This window comes from Mus musculus, chromosome 6 (genome assembly GCF_000001635.26).
Source record: "Mus musculus strain C57BL/6J chromosome 6, GRCm38.p6 C57BL/6J".
Classification (NCBI taxonomy): Eukaryota; Metazoa; Chordata; class Mammalia; order Rodentia; family Muridae; genus Mus; species Mus musculus.
Window position 1 is genome coordinate 120,840,615 of NC_000072.6, and position 19,191 is coordinate 120,859,805.

General features: G+C 41.9%; 1 protein-coding gene across 3 annotated transcripts in view; it reads left to right on the forward strand.

The window, feature by feature from the left end:
* Bcl2l13 (BCL2-like 13 (apoptosis facilitator)) overlaps nucleotides 1-19,191 on the forward strand; it is a 56,637-nt gene that overhangs the window by 4,409 nt on the left and 33,037 nt on the right. For 2 of the 3 annotated variants that reach the window (XM_017321842.1, NM_153516.2), the window contains exon 2: nucleotides 7,842-8,002. In XM_017321842.1, coding sequence (XP_017177331.1) covers nucleotides 7,891-8,002 — 112 coding nt within the window. In that variant the 5' untranslated portion in view covers nucleotides 7,842-7,890. The remainder of the gene's footprint in view (nucleotides 1-7,841; nucleotides 8,003-19,191) is intronic. The other variant, XM_006506814.3, reaches the window with a different exon arrangement.

Sequence of the window (19,191 nt, forward strand, 5' to 3'; positions counted from 1 at the left end):
CCCAGCACTTCGGAGGCAGAGGCAAGCGGTTTTCTGAGTTCGAGGCCAGCCTGGTCTACAGAGTGAGTTCCAGGACAGCCAGGGCTGTGGATTCTAGGATTCTAGGTGTATGCCACTGTGCTTGGCAGTAACCATTTTTTAATCTTCACCCTTTCTTCTCCTCTTATTCCTTCTCTTCCTTCTTCCTCCTCCTCCTCATCTTTTTTTGGAGGGGGGGGCGTGTTTCAAGACAGGGTTTTTCTGAGTAGCCCTGGCTGTGCTAGAACTCAGTAGACCAGGATCTCCAAATTCACAGAGATCCACCTGCCTCTGTCTCCTGAGTGCTGGCATTAAAGGTGTGAGCCACCATCCCTGGCTGAATAATGTTTTAAGCTTCCATCAGGTGGACCTCGTATTTCATCTTCCCCAAGTAGCTAGACAGTATAGACCCATACTGCAGTATCTGGCTTATGTGGCTTATTTTAAAGATTATTTTAAATTACACGCATCAGCTGGGCAGTGGTGGCGCACGCCTTTAATCCCAGCACTTGGGAGGCAGAGGCAGGCGGATTTCTGAGTTCAAGGCCAGCCTGGTCTACAGAGTGAGTTCCAGGACAGCCAGGGCTATACAGAGAAACCCTGTCTCGGGCTGGTGAGATGGCTCAGTGGGTAAGAGCACCTGACTGCTCTTCCAAAGGTCCAGAGTTCAAATCCCAGCAACCACATGGTGGCTCACAACCATCCGTAACGAGATCTGACTCCCTCTTCTGGTGTGTCTGAAGACAGCTACAGTGTACTTACATATAATAAATAAATAAATCTTTAAAAAAAAAAAAAAAAAAAAAAAAAAAGAAACCCTGTCTCAACAAACAACAACAACAAAAAATTACGTGTATCTCTGTGTGGGGTATGTATCTGGCTGAGGAGGCAGAGATGTTGAATTTCCTGGGGTTGGAATGTGAGCAATGTTGCAAGTGAACTGCCAGACATGGGTCCTGGGAATTGAACTTGGTCTTCTGCAAGCATGGTACTTGCTCTTAACTATGAAGCCATCTCTTGAGCGTACCCCTCCCCTTATTTTTTTTAAAGCAATTTAAAATTGTTTCCTTTTTGTCTAAAGCATAAAATGATCTTGAACATTCATGTACAAATTGTGCACAGCCATGTTTACATTTCTCTAGCATGTACCTAGAAGTGGAACAATATATTTCTGAATTTTATTTTGCTGTTCTATAAGAAGCTTAACATAGTTATTGTTATTGTGAAAGTGAGAATCTGTGTGTAAGGGGGAGGGTTTCATATTAGGAATTCCCCTATGAGTGCATTATCTGTGAGTGCCAACTGCTGAGTGAAGATATTTTTGGGCAGTTGTTAGCACAGGATTGAACCAGAATGTTCCGTTACGCATGTTTTAACTGGAAAGGGACAATCAACACTAGACTAATAACGATGTCTGCTGAAGTCTTAAATTAACACCTCATTCTACAGCAATAGAGCTGGTTGGGATAGTTTTTGCACTTTTACAAATTTAATTTTGTACGTACATGTTTAGGTGCGTGTGTGTATGTGTATTAATGCATATGCATACAGAGGCCAGAACTCAACCTTAGGTGGTTGCGTTCATTTGTGTGTTCCTGTGTGTGTATGTGTGTGCGTGCGCACAGTCATGCGAATTCTGGGTTTTCAGATCCAGGTCTTAAGACAGCAAGTACTTTCACCTATCTCCTCAGCCTATACTGACCCTGGAATTTGCCATTTGTTTGAATTTAAGATCAGAGCTAGAAAATTTGAGTGTAGTAGCACATGCCTGTAATCCTAGTCTCCTGGGAGCCAGAGGCAAGTTCAAGACCAGCCTAGGCAACAAAATTCAGGTCTATGACATTACAGGACCTTATGTCCCAAAGAAAAACACCCAAGCAGAAGGTCATATCTGAGCTTGGGATAGAGTACTTACCATAGGTGAGACCCTCTGTTTGATCCCCAGTACAGCCATACACAGAAAGCTATCTGCATATTTAAACATTTGTTTTTTTGTTTGTTTGGAGACAGGTTCTCACTGTGTATCTCAGCCAGCCTGGGAGTTGCTATGCACAGCAAGCTGGCCTTGGATTCACAGAGATCTGCCTTTGAACTGAGAGTAAAAATGTGTGCTACCAGTGCTTTTTGTGTTGTTGTTGTTTGTTTTTGAAACCGTTGATTTTAAACTCTTAAATTCTGCTTCTACTACTTGAGTTCTAGGACTTCTGCACCACACATGGTTTAATTATTTTCGTGACAATCAAATTATGTTTTCCCGTTCGTTTGTCCCGTATGTGAATGTGAGTGAGTGTGTGCTGTTGTATGTGTGTGGAGATGACTTGTGGGGTCTGTTCTCTGCCTCCACACATTGGTTCAGGAGTTTGAGCTGAGGTTGTTAAGTTTGGCAGAAGTTTGGCTCTTGATTACTTCTTTATATAAAGAATTTCTACATGGCTTGAAATGCAAACAGTTTTACTAAAGATGATGTAAAGAGTGAAAGTAACTGCGTCCCTTTCATCATTTAAGATGAAAACTTCAGGGGCTGATAAGATGGCTCAGCAAGTAAGAGTAGTCACCGCTCATTCAGAGCACTGGAGGACAGTCCCCCACAGTTACTATCCTAACTCAGCTCCAGGAGATCTGTGCCTTCTGATCTCTGCAGGCACAAGGCATGCATGTGGCACACAGACACACGTGCAGGCAGTAAGTAAACCTTATTTATTTATGTGTATATTTGTGTCTGCCATAATGTGAGGATGTCTAGGAGGCCAGAAGAGGGAATTAGGTCCCCTGCAGCTTGAGTAACAGCAGTTGTGGTCTGCTAGACCTGGATGCTATGGAAGAGTAGGAAGTGCTCTTAACCATGAGCTATCTTTCCGGATCCTATAAAATAAGTTTTTTTTTTTTTTTTAAAGTAAAGCTGGTTATAGTGGTACACATTTGTAAACCCAGCACTGTGGATGCAGGCCCAGGCAGATTTATGTGAGTTTGAAGGCCGCCTGATCGAGATATGGAGTTCAGGCCAGCTGATGCTACAAGAAACCAATTGATCAATAAAAGAAATCAATCAATAAAACAAAACTTGATAGCTAGAGGTATATAGTACCTTTCCATTTTTTAAAAAAAGATTTGTTCTTATGTATGTATATGTATATATATATATGTATGTATGTGTATATATATATACCTGTGAGTTTATAAGTACTGCATGAGGTACCCACGGAGGCCAGAGGCATTAGATCCCATAGAACTGGAATTGCAGGCATTTTATCGTCACCTGATGTAGGCACTGGGAGCCAGGGTCCTCTGCAAGAGCATTGACCACTCCTAACTGATGAGCATCTCTCCAGCCCATGTATAGTACCTTTCATCCAGTTTATCATTTTCCTTTCTTTTTCTTTGCTCCATTGTGGTGGTGGAATATGTGTGTAAGGAGTAAGGGTGGGGCCTGTGTGTGCAAGTGCATGTGGAGGTCACAGGCTGATGTTGGTGGCTTCCTCAGTTGCTACTCCATCTTTTTTTCTTATTTTAGATAGGGTCTCTATGAACCTAGAAGTTCATTGATTGGCCAGCAAGCCCTGGGAATCCATCTCTGCCTATCCAGTGCTGGGGTTACAAGCTTGAACCTCTCCAGGAATCTTGTCTCTGCCTCACACACACCCTATCCCTGTGCTCCAGTTACTTGGCTTTCTATGTACCTGCTGGGGCTCTGAACTCAGGTCTTCGAGATTATGTGGCAAATACTTTACCAACTGCCATATCCTGAGCACTGAGGCTTTGTCTCAGTATGAGAAAGTCTGGGCCTGTGGCTCGGTGGTAGAGCATTTAACCTACCTGCAAGGCCCTGGGTTCAGTCAGCAGCATTGCAAAGGAACAAACAAAACCCTAATTTCATGATCACTGAAAGCCTTCAAAATGGTGTTAAATTTAAATAAATCATCAAATCTTCAGTGCATAGATATTAATGATAGTCCTTAATAAAGATTATTCAGTGATACCATTAAAGTATAGTAAGGATGACTTATTCAGGGGCTTACAGCACTCATAGAAGCCTCTCAAATAGCCCTGTGAGGGGTTAGGGCTTGGGTTTAAAGATGATTCTGACTAGGCTGGTTGTACACCCCCTTAATCCCAGCAGAGGCAGATGGATCTCTGAGTTTGAGGCTAGTCTGGTTTGTATAGTGAGTTCTAAGCCAGCCAGGGATATAGAAACCCTGTCTTAGCTGGCCCTGTCCCCTGAAAAAAAATTATTTTGGCTAAACTCAGTAGGGTTATTTTACTAAAATTAGAATTTATTTTTATAAATTTTATATGTGCAGATGTTTGCCTGCCTGTACATGTTCTGTGTGTTGGGTCAACTGGAATTACTGTTACATGGGTGCTGCTGTGTAGATACTGGGAACTGAACCCAGGTCCTCTGCAAGAACAGAAATGTTGTTAACCACTGAGCCTTCCCTCCAGCCCCTAAAATTTTAGATTTTGTTTTTGTTTTTGTTGTTGTTGTTGTTGTTGGTTTTTGTTTTTGTTTTTTCTTGTTTTTCGAGACAGGGTTTCTCTGTATAGCCCTGGCAATTCTGGAACTCACTTTGTAGACCAGGCTAGCCTTGAACTCAGAAATCTGCCTGCCTCTGCCTCCCAAGTGCACTACCATGCCCAGCTCCAAATTTAGATTTTGAAGGCAAATGTACAGATGGACCTCTAGAAGGTGGTGGTCTAGAAGCCTGGCCAAAGTTTGACCAAATAATCTTTGTCAGTGTTGTTATATAGAGTAGAGAAAAAAGACCTCTGGACTTAATTTTTCAGGTCTCTTTACAGTCTTATCACAAGAAGTCGTTCCCAAGTTGTAGACCTTAGCTGTTCCACCCCTAGAACTGTTTGAAGGCATTCATAGTGAAGCAATAAGAACATTTTGAGGGTCCTTTCAGTGGTATCCTCACCCTAGGCCACACTCACGGTTCCGGGAAGCCAGATGACGGTTGATAGAGAGAGTAAGAGATGCTCACACACCCCAGGCAGAGTTCTCTGAGTTCCTGATGCCTAACGCATTGTTTTGGCTGTAGTAGCTACTCTTAGCTTGTGGTTTTCTTTCTACTCTTCTACCAGCTCCAGGCTAGACTGAAAGGTTCCTCTAGATTGTCTCTGTTTTCTTCTCTGCTTTTGTTTGGTTTTGTGATCCTCCTGCCTCAGTTCCCTTAGTGCAGAGATCCCTCCCAATGCTTCTCAAAAAAGTTTTTTTTTTTTTCTAAATGTATTTTTGTGTGTGGAGGGGGAGCAGGTTGTGTGTGTATGTGTGTGTGGGGGGGTATACACATGTGGAGGGGGAAGAACAGGTGTGTGTGCCATGAACTTGAAGTGCATGGACATATTGTAGGCAAAACACTCATAAAATAATAGGAATAATGAATCCTTTAAAAAGGAAAAGGCCTCACAGTGGTCAAGCACTTGTCTGGCATGGGCAAGGCCCTAGGTTCCATCTTCAGTACCTAGAACCAGAAGGAGAGGAGACTTTTGCCTTTTCTTTCTTTTTTTTCCCTTTCCCTTTTTCCCTTTCCTTCCTTCCTTCCTTCCTTCCTTCCTTCCTTCCTTCCTTCCTTCCTTCCTTCCTTTCTCTCTCTCTCTCTCTCTCTCTCTCTCTCTCTCTCTCTCTCTCTCTCTCTCTTTCTTTCTGGTTTTTCAAGACAGGGTTTCTCTGTATAGCCCTGGCTGTCCTGGAACTCACTTTGTAGACTAGGCTGGCCTCAAACTCAAAAATCCGCCTGCCTCTGCCTCCCGAGTGCTGGGATTAAAGGCATGCGCCACCACTGCCTGGTGCCTTTTATTTCAATAATGTAATTATACTTCTAGATGTATATGTGTGTTGTACAATTCAGAGACTTTTTATAAACTATACATTTAGTATAGTAATCTTTATATAATATACTATAGTATAATTGATGGGGAATTGGCACTGTAAGTGGCTCAGGATAACTTTCAAATTATCCCCTGCCTCCATCTGTACAGGATAACTTTCAAGTTATCCCCTGCCTCCATCTGTACACACATAAAAAGTTTTTTTTTTTTTTAAAGATTTATTTATTTTATTTATATGAGTACACTGTAGCTATCTTCAGACACAAACCAGAAGAGGGCATCAGGTCCCATTACAGTTGGTTATAAGCCACTATGCGGTTTCTGGGAATTGAACTCAGGACCTCAGGAAGAGCAGTCAGTGCTCTTAACCGCTGAGCCATCTCTCCAGCCTTGGCTCAGTGGTTAAGAGCACTTGTTGCTTTTGTAGGAGACATGAGTTCAATTCCCAGCACCTGCATGGTAGCTCTAGATTCTGGGTTCTGACACTCTCCTCTGACCTCTGAGATACCAGGCACATATGTGTTACACATATATACATGCAGGCAAAGCATTCATACATAAAATAAGTCTAAACATTTTAATTGATAGAGGATTTCTATAGAAAGTTAAATTAGGTTCCAGTAGGATCCTAGATTTAAAGAGTGAAACTGACTAGAGCTCTTATAGATAGAAAGTTAAGAAGAGTGTTGAGTTGCTGAAAGAGTGAGTTAGGTGCCTAGGCGGGGGTGCATGCCTTTAATTCCCTAAAGGCAAACCTCTGAGAGTTTTAGGCTAGCCTGGTCTACAGAGTGAGTTCCAGGACAGCCTGGGCCACATACCTCAAAAAAAAAAAAAAAAACAAATAAACAAAAAATACAAAACAACAAACCAAACCAAACCAACAACAGTAAGAAATGAGTTAGGGCACCTAGAAAACCAGTTGGGGAAACATACAGGAGCCAAGGAGAAGTGATTGGATCCCGCCGAGGTCAGACTGCTAGAGTGGAATGGTTAGGATACTGTCCCTGGCTCATTGCAAGTGTCCCCTCCAGACACCTCCATAAAGAGGAGATTGGCTTTATGGATGCCAGACAACAAATGAGTAAAATAATAAAAAGGTAAATGTCCAAATTACGGTGTTTCTGCTGGCCGATTATGAGAGACCTCAGAAAACGTATGTTTTTACCTACTTGTTTATTGTGTATCTGTGTCCTGCATGTGCCTCAGTGTGGTTATGGAGGTCAGAGGATAAGTTGTGGGATATTAGATGTAAGATTTTTGAACTAAGTAATTTACAATTTAAAAACTATTTTAATTATAAATTACTTGTTTATATGTGCACATGCCCATAGCGGCCCGAGACATCAGAGTCCTCCAGAACTGCAGTTACAGGTGCTGGGAGCTGACTCGGGTCCTCTGCAAGAGCAGTCAGTGCTCTTAACTGCTAAGCCAGGTTTCTAGGCCCACAACCATAAGTTTTAAGTTGCTTGGCATTCTGTATAGCTCTGTGAAGTCCCACAGGTTGCTATGTCCTGCCAGGAAAGTGAATTATATCTTTGTTCAACATATCCACATTGTTATGGATATATTGAGGAGATTATTATTAAAAGAAATGAAAAACATAAATGGGGATGGGGTTCAGGATCTCTCCAGTGTGTTTGCCACAGATGTGGCAATAGAAAAGTCAGGGAGTTCCAGGGAGGTGGCTTAGTGGGGAGAGGTGCTTGCCCTGCAGGCCTGCCCACCTGAGTTTGATTCCATATGCACACCATGGCACATGCTGTCCCCCACCAGACAGTACAAAAGTAAATAGGAAAGAGTAAAAAACCAAAAAAGGAAATCTACTCTTGAATAATTTGAATAATTAAGTTAGTTTGTATGGAAATTAAACAGTTATAGAGACTGCTGGAAAGAAACTGTTGAGACATTTACTTTGGGAGTTAGAGGAGTAGTTGGGATCAATGAGAAATTGATTGGTTTGTAACCAACTTTAAACTGAATCCTTTTGTTTTTAGATTTCCAACATCCCTAATAGACCTCCTTGGAGCTCCTTCAGCCAATTCAATGGCGTCCTCTACGACTGCGTCTCTAGGATTTCACTATGAAACAAAGTACGTTGTTCTCAGCTACTTGGGACTTCTTTCTCAGGAGAAACAACAAGGTCCCTCACCCCCAGGTACTGTCTTTGGTTTGTGGTTATGATGCTCATTATGAGGATATGATCTGTAGTAGTAGCTTCTGAGTAATGTGTATGTGTGAGGTACAGCAATATTAACAAGTTATAGAAAGCAGTCACCTACCCACTCCTGTTCCATTCCCAGTTGCAACTGCTTTTGATGGTTTTTGTTTTGATGTTTGGTTTGTTTTTTTCATTTTGTTTTATTTCAAAACGTTTATGAGTATGTATCTGTGTGGGCGAGTTCACTTCACGATGTGTGTGCTGTAGTCAGAAGACAGCATTGGTGAGTTAACCCTTTCTATCCACCCTAGAGGTCCTGGAAACCCAACTCAGGTCATCAGGCTTTTTGGCAGACATCTTGACCTCCTTAGCCATTTTACCACACTTTGTCTGAGACAGGATCTGACCATGTAGCTGCCTGTCCTGAAACTTGTTATGTAGACCAGGCTACCCTTCAATTTGGATCATTTCTACCTCTGCCTCCCAAGTGCTGAGAATGTAGGCAGGTGGTTGGTCTTCCTTCCTTCTTTCCCTCCTTCCTTTCTTTCTTCCTTCCTTCCTCTTTTAAACATTTATGTGTATGAGTGCTTAACTTACATACATGTATGTGTACCATGCATGTACATACCTGGTTCATGTAGATGTCAGAAGAGGGCAATGGATTCCCTGAAACTAGAGTTACAGATGGTCATGCGCTGGGGACCAGCCCTGGCGTTGGGGTCTTCTTTCTGGTCGGTTCTTCTTGAGGCAGCGGAGGGGGAAGAGCGTTGGTGGGGGTAAGACTTTGTTTTATGAGATATTTAGGGTTGCTGTACAATAAAACATTTACTTATCTAAGTCTAAGTTACTATGCTATTGTAGCTGACCTGCCTTCTGTGATCCTCTGAGGCCAGAAACTGCAGTCTCAGGCACTTAGCACCTCATCCTAACACAGCAGGAGATTAAGTAAAGGATTAATTGCTAGAGCCTTTTGTCCAGATGCCTTTTGCTTGTCAGGCTAGGGGGAAGTTTGGAGCAATAAACTTCTATTGAACCAGGAGAAGAGAATAACACTCGAAGAAAGAAAAACATTTTTATATAAGTGAATATTCATAATCTCATATAAGTTCATATACAGATTCATGCATGCTCATTTATTCATTTATACATTTCCATTCAAACCCAGTCAGGTCCAGCTTGCATGCATTCTCACAATTACATACTTACACACATACATCCATACTTACATATGCATATGGAGCAAAAGACCAAGCACCAGTGCAGAAGAAGTCACTCATTCTGGGTGAAAAATGAGCTCTAATCTTTATTGCATAGAGAAAGAAAAGGCTTCTACCCTTTTAATGCTAAATGAATCAAACCCATGTTTGTGAGAAAAAAAGCTTTGTTCCTTTTTTTTTTAAAGATTTATTTATTGTTATATGTAAGTACACTGTAGCTGTCTTCAGACACACCAGAAGAGGGCATCAGATCTCATTATGGATGGTTGTGAGCTACCATGTGGTTGTTGGGATTTGAACTCAGGACCTTTGCAAGAGCAGTCAGTGCTCGTAACCACTGAGCCATATCTTCAGCCTCACCCTTTTTTGGCTTTTCAAGACAGGGTTTCTCTGTGTAGCCCTGGCTGTCCTGGAACTCACTCTGTAGACCAGGCTGGTCTCGAACTCAGAAATCCACCTGCCTCTGCCTCCCAAGTGCTGGGATTACAGGTGTGTGCCACCGCTGCTTGGCCCTTTGTTCCTTTTAATGAGACTAAGCCTGGTCCTTACCATGGGACCTGTTCTTAAGGAGAAGCCTGCCTGCTCCTTCTGCTCTCTGCAGCGTCTTCTTTTTTCCTCTTTCCCTCTGCATTCTGCACATTGCTCTCTTAGTTCTTTGTTACCTATAGTTTCTATGTTATTCCGCTCTGCATCCTTCTAATATCGCTCTTCTCCTGCTCTGATGTCACAATAATGCTCTAACTCTCAATGCCTTTTCTCCCAATGCTGGGCCTATACTTCTATGTTCTTCTTGAGTTTGGTTCTGTCTAAAAAGTGTTCTGTCTAAAAACTTGTCCACAGCTCAGTTCTTCTCACCTCTGTTCTTCTCAGTTCATTTCTGACTCTTCTCTTTGTCCTCAGCACTTACAACATCTTTCAGAGTACATGATAGCATGTTACAAAGTTCATCACAAGTTCACCCAAAAACCAAATCATAAATTGAAACAGAAGTTTACAACTGAGAATGTTTACATGCAGAGCCATTAGGAGTAATTATCTGACTAAACATCCATCACCTGTCTCAGCATCACAGGCTCACTGAAGATTTAAGACCCTAAGTTACTAGCAAAGTTTTGTATAGATAAGCCCAGTCAATATTTTATCTTCTGTCTTAGCACCTATAATAAATCATTAGTTCCTTTTTTATGACCTTTGGTTAATTGTTTTACAACCTCTTGGAATGTGCTCTGAGTAGGAGAAAGTCTGGTTACCATCTAGGAGCAATTAATGGGTGGCACTTGGGAGATTGATAGAGTTCTCATTGCAGCTTTGACTATCAGAAAAGGACCTAATAAAGGACCTTTATTATAAAAAAGCTTAATAATCACGGATATAATTTTAGGAATTCTTATAGGATCATCATGAATATTTAAGTCATTTATTTGTCTATATAGCATCACTACAAGATAGTACATCTTCGAGGACCTGCAGAGATCTGCTACAAAGGGTTGTGCTACTACTTAGTGATAATTATATATGTTTAATAATAACAGGAAAAGCATATTAATAGCAGGAATCTTTCCTAAAATGAATCTCTTATAGTCTTGCTTAATAAAGGTGCACCTGTCGCAGATTATATAATTATCTGAAGCAGGCCATTTCAGGATGATCACCTGCTAATTATTAGCTTGTCCCACTATGGCTCCTGACAGTTGTGAGTTACCATATGGGGGCTAGAAATCGAACTAGATCCTCTACAGAGTAGCAAATGCTCTTAACTACTGAGCCATCTCTTCAGCCCCTTATGCTTTTTTTTTTTAAGATTAAGATTTGTTTTTTATTTTGTGTGTGGGTGTCTTAGTTGCGGTTTTATTGCTGTGAAGAGACACCATCACCATGACCAGCTCAACTGTTATAAAGGAAGACATTTAATTGGGGCTGTCTTACAGTTTAAAGGTTTAGTCCATTATCACCATGCGGGAAACATGGTGGAGTGCAGGCAGATGGGTGATGGAAAAGGAGTTGAGAGTTCAACTTGATTCAGAGGCAACAGGAAGAGAACTGGCTTGAGCTTCCGAGACCCCAAAGCCTACCCCCAGTAACACCACCTCCAACAAGACCACACCTCCAACAAGACCACACCTCCAACAAGACCACACCTCCTATTATACCACCCTCATGAACCTATGGGGCCACTTTCATTTAACTACCTCGGTGGGTATGTGCTTGTGTGTAGACACACACGTGTGGAGGTCAGAGGACAACTGTGGTTTTTGTGTTTTTTTAAAGATTTATTTATTGAATTTATATGAGTATGCTGCAGAAGACAGCTGTGCTGACAGTCAATTCTCTCCTTCCACCTTTGTTTGTGACATGGTCTTACTGTATCCTTGGCAGAATTGGAACTTGATATGTAGACCACGCTGGTACTGAACTTATAGACACACACTTGCCTCTACTTGAGAGTTGGGTTTCAGTGTGTTTGCAGCCAGATGCCTGGTTCTGTTTTTGTTTTTTTGAGTAAAGGTCTCATGTAGATCAGATTGATCTTACCTAGTGTTAGGTACATTCCTATATTCTAGTACTTAACAGGTGGGGACAGGAGAACCAGGAATTCAAGTCCATTTTTAGCTACATAGAGAAATCAAGGCCAATCTGGGCTACATGAGACCTTGTCAACAAATAAAAAACTAAGACACTGAGGGTAGCTCAGGAGGTAGAAGGAATGAACCAGTCATAAGTGTCCCCTGAACTCCAGGCATGTGACGTGCTGTGCCTACACACACATGCAGGCTAAATTAAAAAAAAAATTCTTGTAATTGACTATTGAATGTTAAATTTATGTAAGATGTTCAGATATCTGAGAGACTAATTTTCAATATAATTTTTTGTATTATAATGTATGTACTCATCTTGATTTAAAATTGTTTTATTACATTTTTATGGTGCATATGTGCACAGTGAGTGTGTGTGTATGTGTGTGTGTGTGTGCATGTGAAGGAGAGGGAGGGAGGGACGGAGGGAGGGAGGGGGAAAGAGGGAGAGGGAAGAAGAAGGGAGGAAGCACACCCAGTTTGTGAGAGTTGGTTCTCTCCTACTGTGTGAGTCCTGGAGATGGAGCTTATGTGAGCTGAGATGTGCACATGTACACATGTGTGCACACATAAGTAATAAAAACATTTTTAATAATAGAAAACATCAAAAGTAATGTGAAACCCAGCCAATCTTGTCTTGCTCTTGGCTTCCCTTTCCCCTTTCTCTTGGTTTTTTTTTTGTTTTTTTTTTTTTATGTTTTTTTGTTTTTGTTTTGGGGACAAGGTCTTTCTATGTAGCCCTGACTGGTGTAGAAGTTGCTATGGAGATCAGGCTTCCATCTCATAAAGATCTACCTGCTTCTGTCTCTTCAGTGTTAGGATTCAAGGCCTACACCAGCACTTCCAACACTCTCTTGCTGCTTTTTATCCTTCCTAAGTCTCTTGGAGGGATGAGTGTGGATAGACTGCTGGGGCTTCCAAGTTCTACACACTGAATGGCGTGGAGGTGGCTTCAGAGACGGACCTACTGGTTGACCCTGTGTCAGGTTCTCAAGCTGTTCTGGGATTGGCTGACTTCTGTCTTTGCCGTCCACTTATGACATCACATGCATTTGTCACCACAGATGGCTTGTGTTTTTCATTTGGATCAAAATAGCACATTATTTTTCTTCAGATTTTTCTCTTTGACTTTTGTGTTACTTACAGGTATACTAATTAATCTTCAAGTATTCAGGGCTTTTATTTTTATTATTTTTTTATTTTTTTGGTTTTTCGAGACAGGGTTTCTCTGTATAGCCCTGGCTGTCCTGGAACTCACTTTGTAGACCAGTCTGGCCTTGAACTCAGAAATCTGCCTGGCTCTGTCTCCCAAGTGCTGGGATTGGCTTTAATTTTATTATTAGTCTTTTATTAGTCTTTTTATTACTGATTCCTAGTTTAATTCTATTGTGGTCTGATTAAATATAGCATGATTTAAGATTTAATTAATCTCAATATCATAAATTTTTTTTAAGATTTATTTATTTTATATACATGAGTACATTGTCACTATCTTCAGACACACCAGAAGAGGGCATCAGATCCCATTACAGATGGTTGTGAGCCACCATGTGGTTGCTGGGAATTGAACTCAGGACCTTTGGAAGAGCAGTCAGTGCTCTTAACCCCTGAGCCATTTCTTCAGCCCCATAAATGATTCTTTTTGTATGGCTTCCAACTTAATGACCTTAAAGCTTGCATTCATTATCTTTTTTTGGTTTTGTTTTTTTGTTTGTTTCTAGACAGGGTTTTCTTTGTAGTATTTTGATGAGGTTTTTTTGGTTATTTATTTATTTTTATGTATGTATGAGTATACTGCAGCTGTCTTCAGACATACCAGAAGAGGGTATCAGATCTCATTACAGAAGGTTTTGAGCCACCATGTGGTTGCTGGGAATTGAATACAGGACCTCTGGAAGAGCAGACAGTGCTCTTAACCGCTGAGCCATCTCTCCAGCCCCTTGATGAGTTTTTATAGTTTGGTGATATTTTTGTTTTTCTATTATTTCAGGATAGTAAACACCATACTTTGCCTTCTCTTGATAACATCAGAACCTACACTGTTCTGCCTTAAAGCCAGACTATTCAAACCCCCTTTCTTCTTTCCTCGTTTGACACATCGGCACTTACAGGCAAGATAAAAGAGAACGAACAGTGTGGTATGTTCGTCGGCGGTGAGGAGTTAGAGTCACAGCAGTGTCACTGCGGTTGTGATAAGCAGCAGTGTGAAGCCAAAGCAGAGCCTGGGCTGCAGCTGTCATCTTTGCTGGCCCGGAAACAGCCCTCGGCCACACATGGATGAGGGTGGCTGTGTTCCAGTTAAATCTTACTTTGGGCCCTTATTTCCTGCTCAGTTGTTCGTATTTTCTTTTCTTCTTTTTTGTTAGTACTAAGATTGAACCTGTAACATCATGAACAAACAAATACTAAAATGATAACCATGCCCCCTTTCCCCTGTCTGATAAGAACAGGTCTGGAGCTGTAGCCAGGGCCACATTTTGTAAAGCTCTTCTTTAGCTTTTTTTGATTCTTGTTATCCCCACCTTCATAGCTGATTTTGTGTACATATCCCAATTTTTTGTTTTTAAAATTTATCCCCCTTCTGGGGCTGTGGAGATGGCTCAGTGGTTAAGAGCACTGGCTGCTCTTCCAGAGGACTGGGGTTCATTTCCCGGCACCACATGGTGGCTCACAGCCTCATCTACAGAGTTTAGTTATATATATAAACTAAACCTAAACATGAAGTCAGTGTGTTGGTAGATGTCATTTAAGAAGCTGGGCCCCTGGCTGGAGAGATGGCTTATGGTTAAGAGCACTGGCTGCTTTTCTACAGGTTCCAGGTTCAATTCCCAGCACCCACATGGCAGGTCACAAGTGTATGCAACTCTAATTACAGGGCATATGATACCCTCTCAGGCCTCCTTGGGCACCAGACATGCATGTGGTACATAGATATATATATATACACAGACAGAACACCCATACACATAAAAATAAAGAGGAAGAGTCTGAGGCCTGCCTGAAGATCAGGAGTTAAGGCTAGTCTTGTCTAGCCTGGGCTATATGGGAATTTCTCAAAAACAAAATAAGACTAGAAACATGGCTAAGTGATAAAGAGCACATAGTACTCTTCAGGAGGACCCGGGTTAGCACTCATGTTAGGTGTGAGTCACGGCACCCACAACCACCTGTAACTCTACCTTGGTGGGGAGTCTAGAACCTCTGGCCCTCACATGTGTACTGTGGCATGTATACATGACATGCACGCATGAGCACAAACATACATTTATAATAACAAGAATTAAAATTTAAAAATTGGTAGTTGTGCTTATTGTTTTCCCCGAGACAGGGTTTCTCAGTGTGGCTCTGGCTGCCCTGGAACTCGCTTCGTAGACCAGGCAGTTCAGTCAGCGCAGGAGGCAGGACAGTGGGGGTGAGCTCAGCTCCTTCAGCAGAGGCAGTTGACGTCAGAGAATATGGCGGCGTCAGAAGATTAGAACAAATTCCAAAGTTAGCTCTAGCTCAGGCAGAGCAATTCAGAAAGAAGCTGAGAGAAGCTAGATTGAGTCAGGCAGCTTGGAGTGTGTGCGTAAGCCAGAACAGCTGAGCTGAACCAGCCAGCCAGTGCCAGCCTTGCTGTGCTCAGTAAGCACTCTGTCTGTCTACCACTGAGCTTCAGAGCCCTACTTGGCCTTAAGCATATGACCTCTCTGCTGAACGAAGCCTTCTGTATGCTGAGATTGCAGGCTTGCACCACCAAGCATTAGAGCAACCTCCCTAAGGAAAGCACTGGCTTCTTCTGGCTTCCTTGTTACCGTTTATTCCCTGAAATGTGGTGTGGCTCTCACCCCTGTGTCATCGTCTATGAATAGGATTTATTATAGCACTGTGGTTAGTTAGGGTTTGGTTTCAAGTCTGTGGAGCAGTAACCGAGAAGTGGCTGCAGAAGGTGGGGCTGTCCATGGCTGAGGGTTTTCTGTCACATTGTGTATTCTTCATTATTTCCTACGTGAGTCTTGCTCTGGGTGTGCTTTTCCGCGAGTAGTTAACTCTTCCCTGGCTTTTCTGAACGAGGCTTCTGTACTGCACTCTTTTGTGTTAAGTCTTTTCTTTCTCTTTGTGTTTTTGTTTGTTCCTTTTTTATTTGACACAGGGTTTCGTGCAGCTTAGCTGGCCCTGATCTAGGCTGGGATTACCAGTGTAAGCTACCATACTTAGTTTGAATCCTTCTGCCTTGCATATTACATGCCAAGTGATATGTTTTATTACATTCAACTTGGCATATATTAACATAAACTGCTTTGTTTCTGTGCTCATTATTAATACAGATTTAATAAGAAGACATTTCTATTCTTTTTTTTTTTTTATAGTACTGGGAGTTGAACCCAGGGTCTCATGGATGCTAATTATATGTCCTACCTCTGAGCTACAGACCCAGCTTTATATAATTCTTTTTTGGAAGGATAGTTACATTGTCATCAGTAACGTTTCAGTCACATACATGTGTTTATAATAACCTCATATTATGCCTTCTAAAACTGCAAGTACCCGCTGTTTTTCTAATTTCCTATGACTTTAGCTCTTAGGTATTTCACATTAGGTGTTTGTCATTTTGTGACTTGTGACTTACATTATGGTGTGTCTCTTTCCTTCTTAAGGCAGAGTATTTGTATACACCACACTTTATTTACCCATTCACCTGTTTATGGAGATTTGGGTTTTCTTACATTTTAGCTATTGTGAGTAATTCTACCTTGAACATGGATGTACAAATATGTGCTAAGTTCCTGCTTTGAATTCTTTTTGTTGTTTTGAGATTAGGTCTTGTGTAGCCCAGGCTAGCCATGAACTGTATGTGTAGCTGGAGGTGACCTTGAAGTCCTGAATGTTGACATTTTAGGTTGATGGGCCTGTGAGGTGACTGAGCATGGGGAGCATGTCACATGACATGCCTGCTTATGTGACAGTCGGGGTGGCACCCAGGCCTATATCGAGTGCCAGGCAAGTATGCAGCCAACTGAGCTACATCCCTGCCTCTTGTTTTGAATTCTGTCTGGAATATATCCCAGATGTAGGATTGCTTTGTCATATGTAATATTTAAATATTATTTATTTGGACTTTTTGAAACGGAGCCTCACTAGCCCAGGTTGGCCTGGAACTTTGTATCCTAATTTAGCCTCAAACTCATTGCAGTCCTCTTAAGATTATTCTACGTGTAAACCACCATACTTTGTGTGTGTGTGTTGTACATAAAACAAAACAACAAACAACAACAACAACAAAACAGAAAGAAAAAGGAAACAAACCTGTGGGGGCAGGGTGTCACTGTATTGCTTTGCTGACCTGTAACTCACAGGAGATTTGCTTGTCTCTGCCTCCCAAGTGCTGGGGTTAAAGGAGTATCCCATCATGCTCAGCTACTTAATTTAAAATGTAATTAGTTAATTAATTAATTTAGAGACAGTCTCACACTGCTTTCCTGGGATTCTCTATGTAGACCGGTCTAGCCTCAGATTCAGAAATCCATTTCTCTTTGCCCCTTAAGGGCTGGGATTAGAGATGTGCACTACTGTCTCATCTGAAAAACATGATTTTTAGGTTTATTTATTTTATATTATGCACCTTAGTGTTTTACCTGCCTATATGTATGTGTACCACATGTATCCCTGGTGCCTGCCGAGGTCTAAAGGAGAAGATCAGGCCGTTTCTCTGGTCTGACCTTAGGGGTGGCTTAGTATGTCTCAGTTTGGAGATTTATAGCTAGAGTTTACTTCTCTCTGCCTATTCAGTTGGCCACAATGTGCTAGTGGTCCTTAACTGGAGAGTTCTGGGCGAGTCTCAGTGCTGGGATGCGCTGGCTGCTGGCTGCTGACTCGGTGAGCTCTTAGTCTGGTTGAGGTGGGTGGACCTCAGTGTGCTGAATATCCCCCCCTCCCCCGGAGTCATTGAACAGGATTCATGCTGCATTGGCCCTGCTGTGCGGTTGCGTCCGGGTGGAGAGGATTAATTAGATGAAGATCATTGAGTCTGTCTGTCCTTGGGTGGGTAGCTAGCTAGCCTTTTGTGTCCTAATAGCAGTAGCCTTTTACTGGTGTAGGCTTTCCACATGGCTTCTTATCAAGTGTGACAACTTGTCCTGTGTAATCAACATCATGTCAGTTCATGAGAATGGGAACTCCTTGAGTCAGCTGCTTCTCCTAAATCTGCTGGGGTGTGAGGCATATGGTAACCAAGAAAATGTCATTTACTGTGTGGGCTGCTGCTGGTGGCAGGGACTGTGTGGGGCTCTGTATGTTTTAGACGTGCATGTCTTCCAGAAAGAAGCCCATGACAGATGGCATCACTTCTTATTTGAGACTGTGTACAAAAACTATAATCATACATTCTACGGTTCCGTAATAAATCACTTAACAGAAAGAGTTCTCCCTCCCTCCCTCCCTCCCTCCCTCCCTCCCTCCCTCCCTCCCTCCCTCCCTCCCTCCCTCCTATCTCTACTGTCCTTGAAGTTGTGACAGTTCTTATGCCTCAGCCTCCCAAATGCTAGGATTACAGGCATGAGCTACCACTGCAGATAGAAGGTCTGTTTTTAAACATTGTTTTTTCATGGATTATTGGTGCATGGGCAAGTACTGATGAGGCCTTGTTGATTTACAGACTGTCGGTCTAAAGCTGAGGTCTTTTCTTATGCTTCGGTTAGTGGATATAGTTCTAATAAGTGTGGAGGCAGTAGTTGAGCTCTGATTTCTTTCTTCCCTTCCTTGTATTCCCTATCTTGATCCACTGCCCTAAATAAATGGAGTATTTATTGCCCTGTTTATGTCGTTGGTTAGTTTTTACATTCTCTTGTAGAATATCGCTTCTCAATTTACTTCCTTTTTAATTTATTTTGCCATTCTAGTAGCCTCAAAGCAGTAGTAAATAACTTTTTATTTCTTTAAATTTATATTTGAACCATTTTTTGTCTGTATAAGTGATGGAAATTCAGTTTCTTCTTGTCTCTTTCTACCAGCAGTTGTGTATATGCAATGAGGTTGTGTTCTGTGCGTAGTCTTCTATCCACTGTGATCTTTTAGGTTGTACCACAGCAGATAGTGACAGCCACTACTACCAAGTATTTCTCTTTCCTTAGTTCATGTTTGACATAAGTCTTAAGAATGCCAGTGTCTCAGAGTGTTTGTAATCTGGTCAGAACAAAGTGTAAAAACATCAGATATAGGCTAGAGTACATGTAAGTGTTTAACTGTGTGATCCTGAAAGTCGTCTACTGAACTTCAAGCATGGGTAAGTAAGTGTAACTGAAGGCTTGGATTGTAGGGCAGTTGATAGAGCGCTTGCATAAAACCCTAGGCTTAGTCCCCACACCATGTACAACCGGGCGTGGTGGCATACACGAGTCAGAAGTTCAAGGTCACCCTT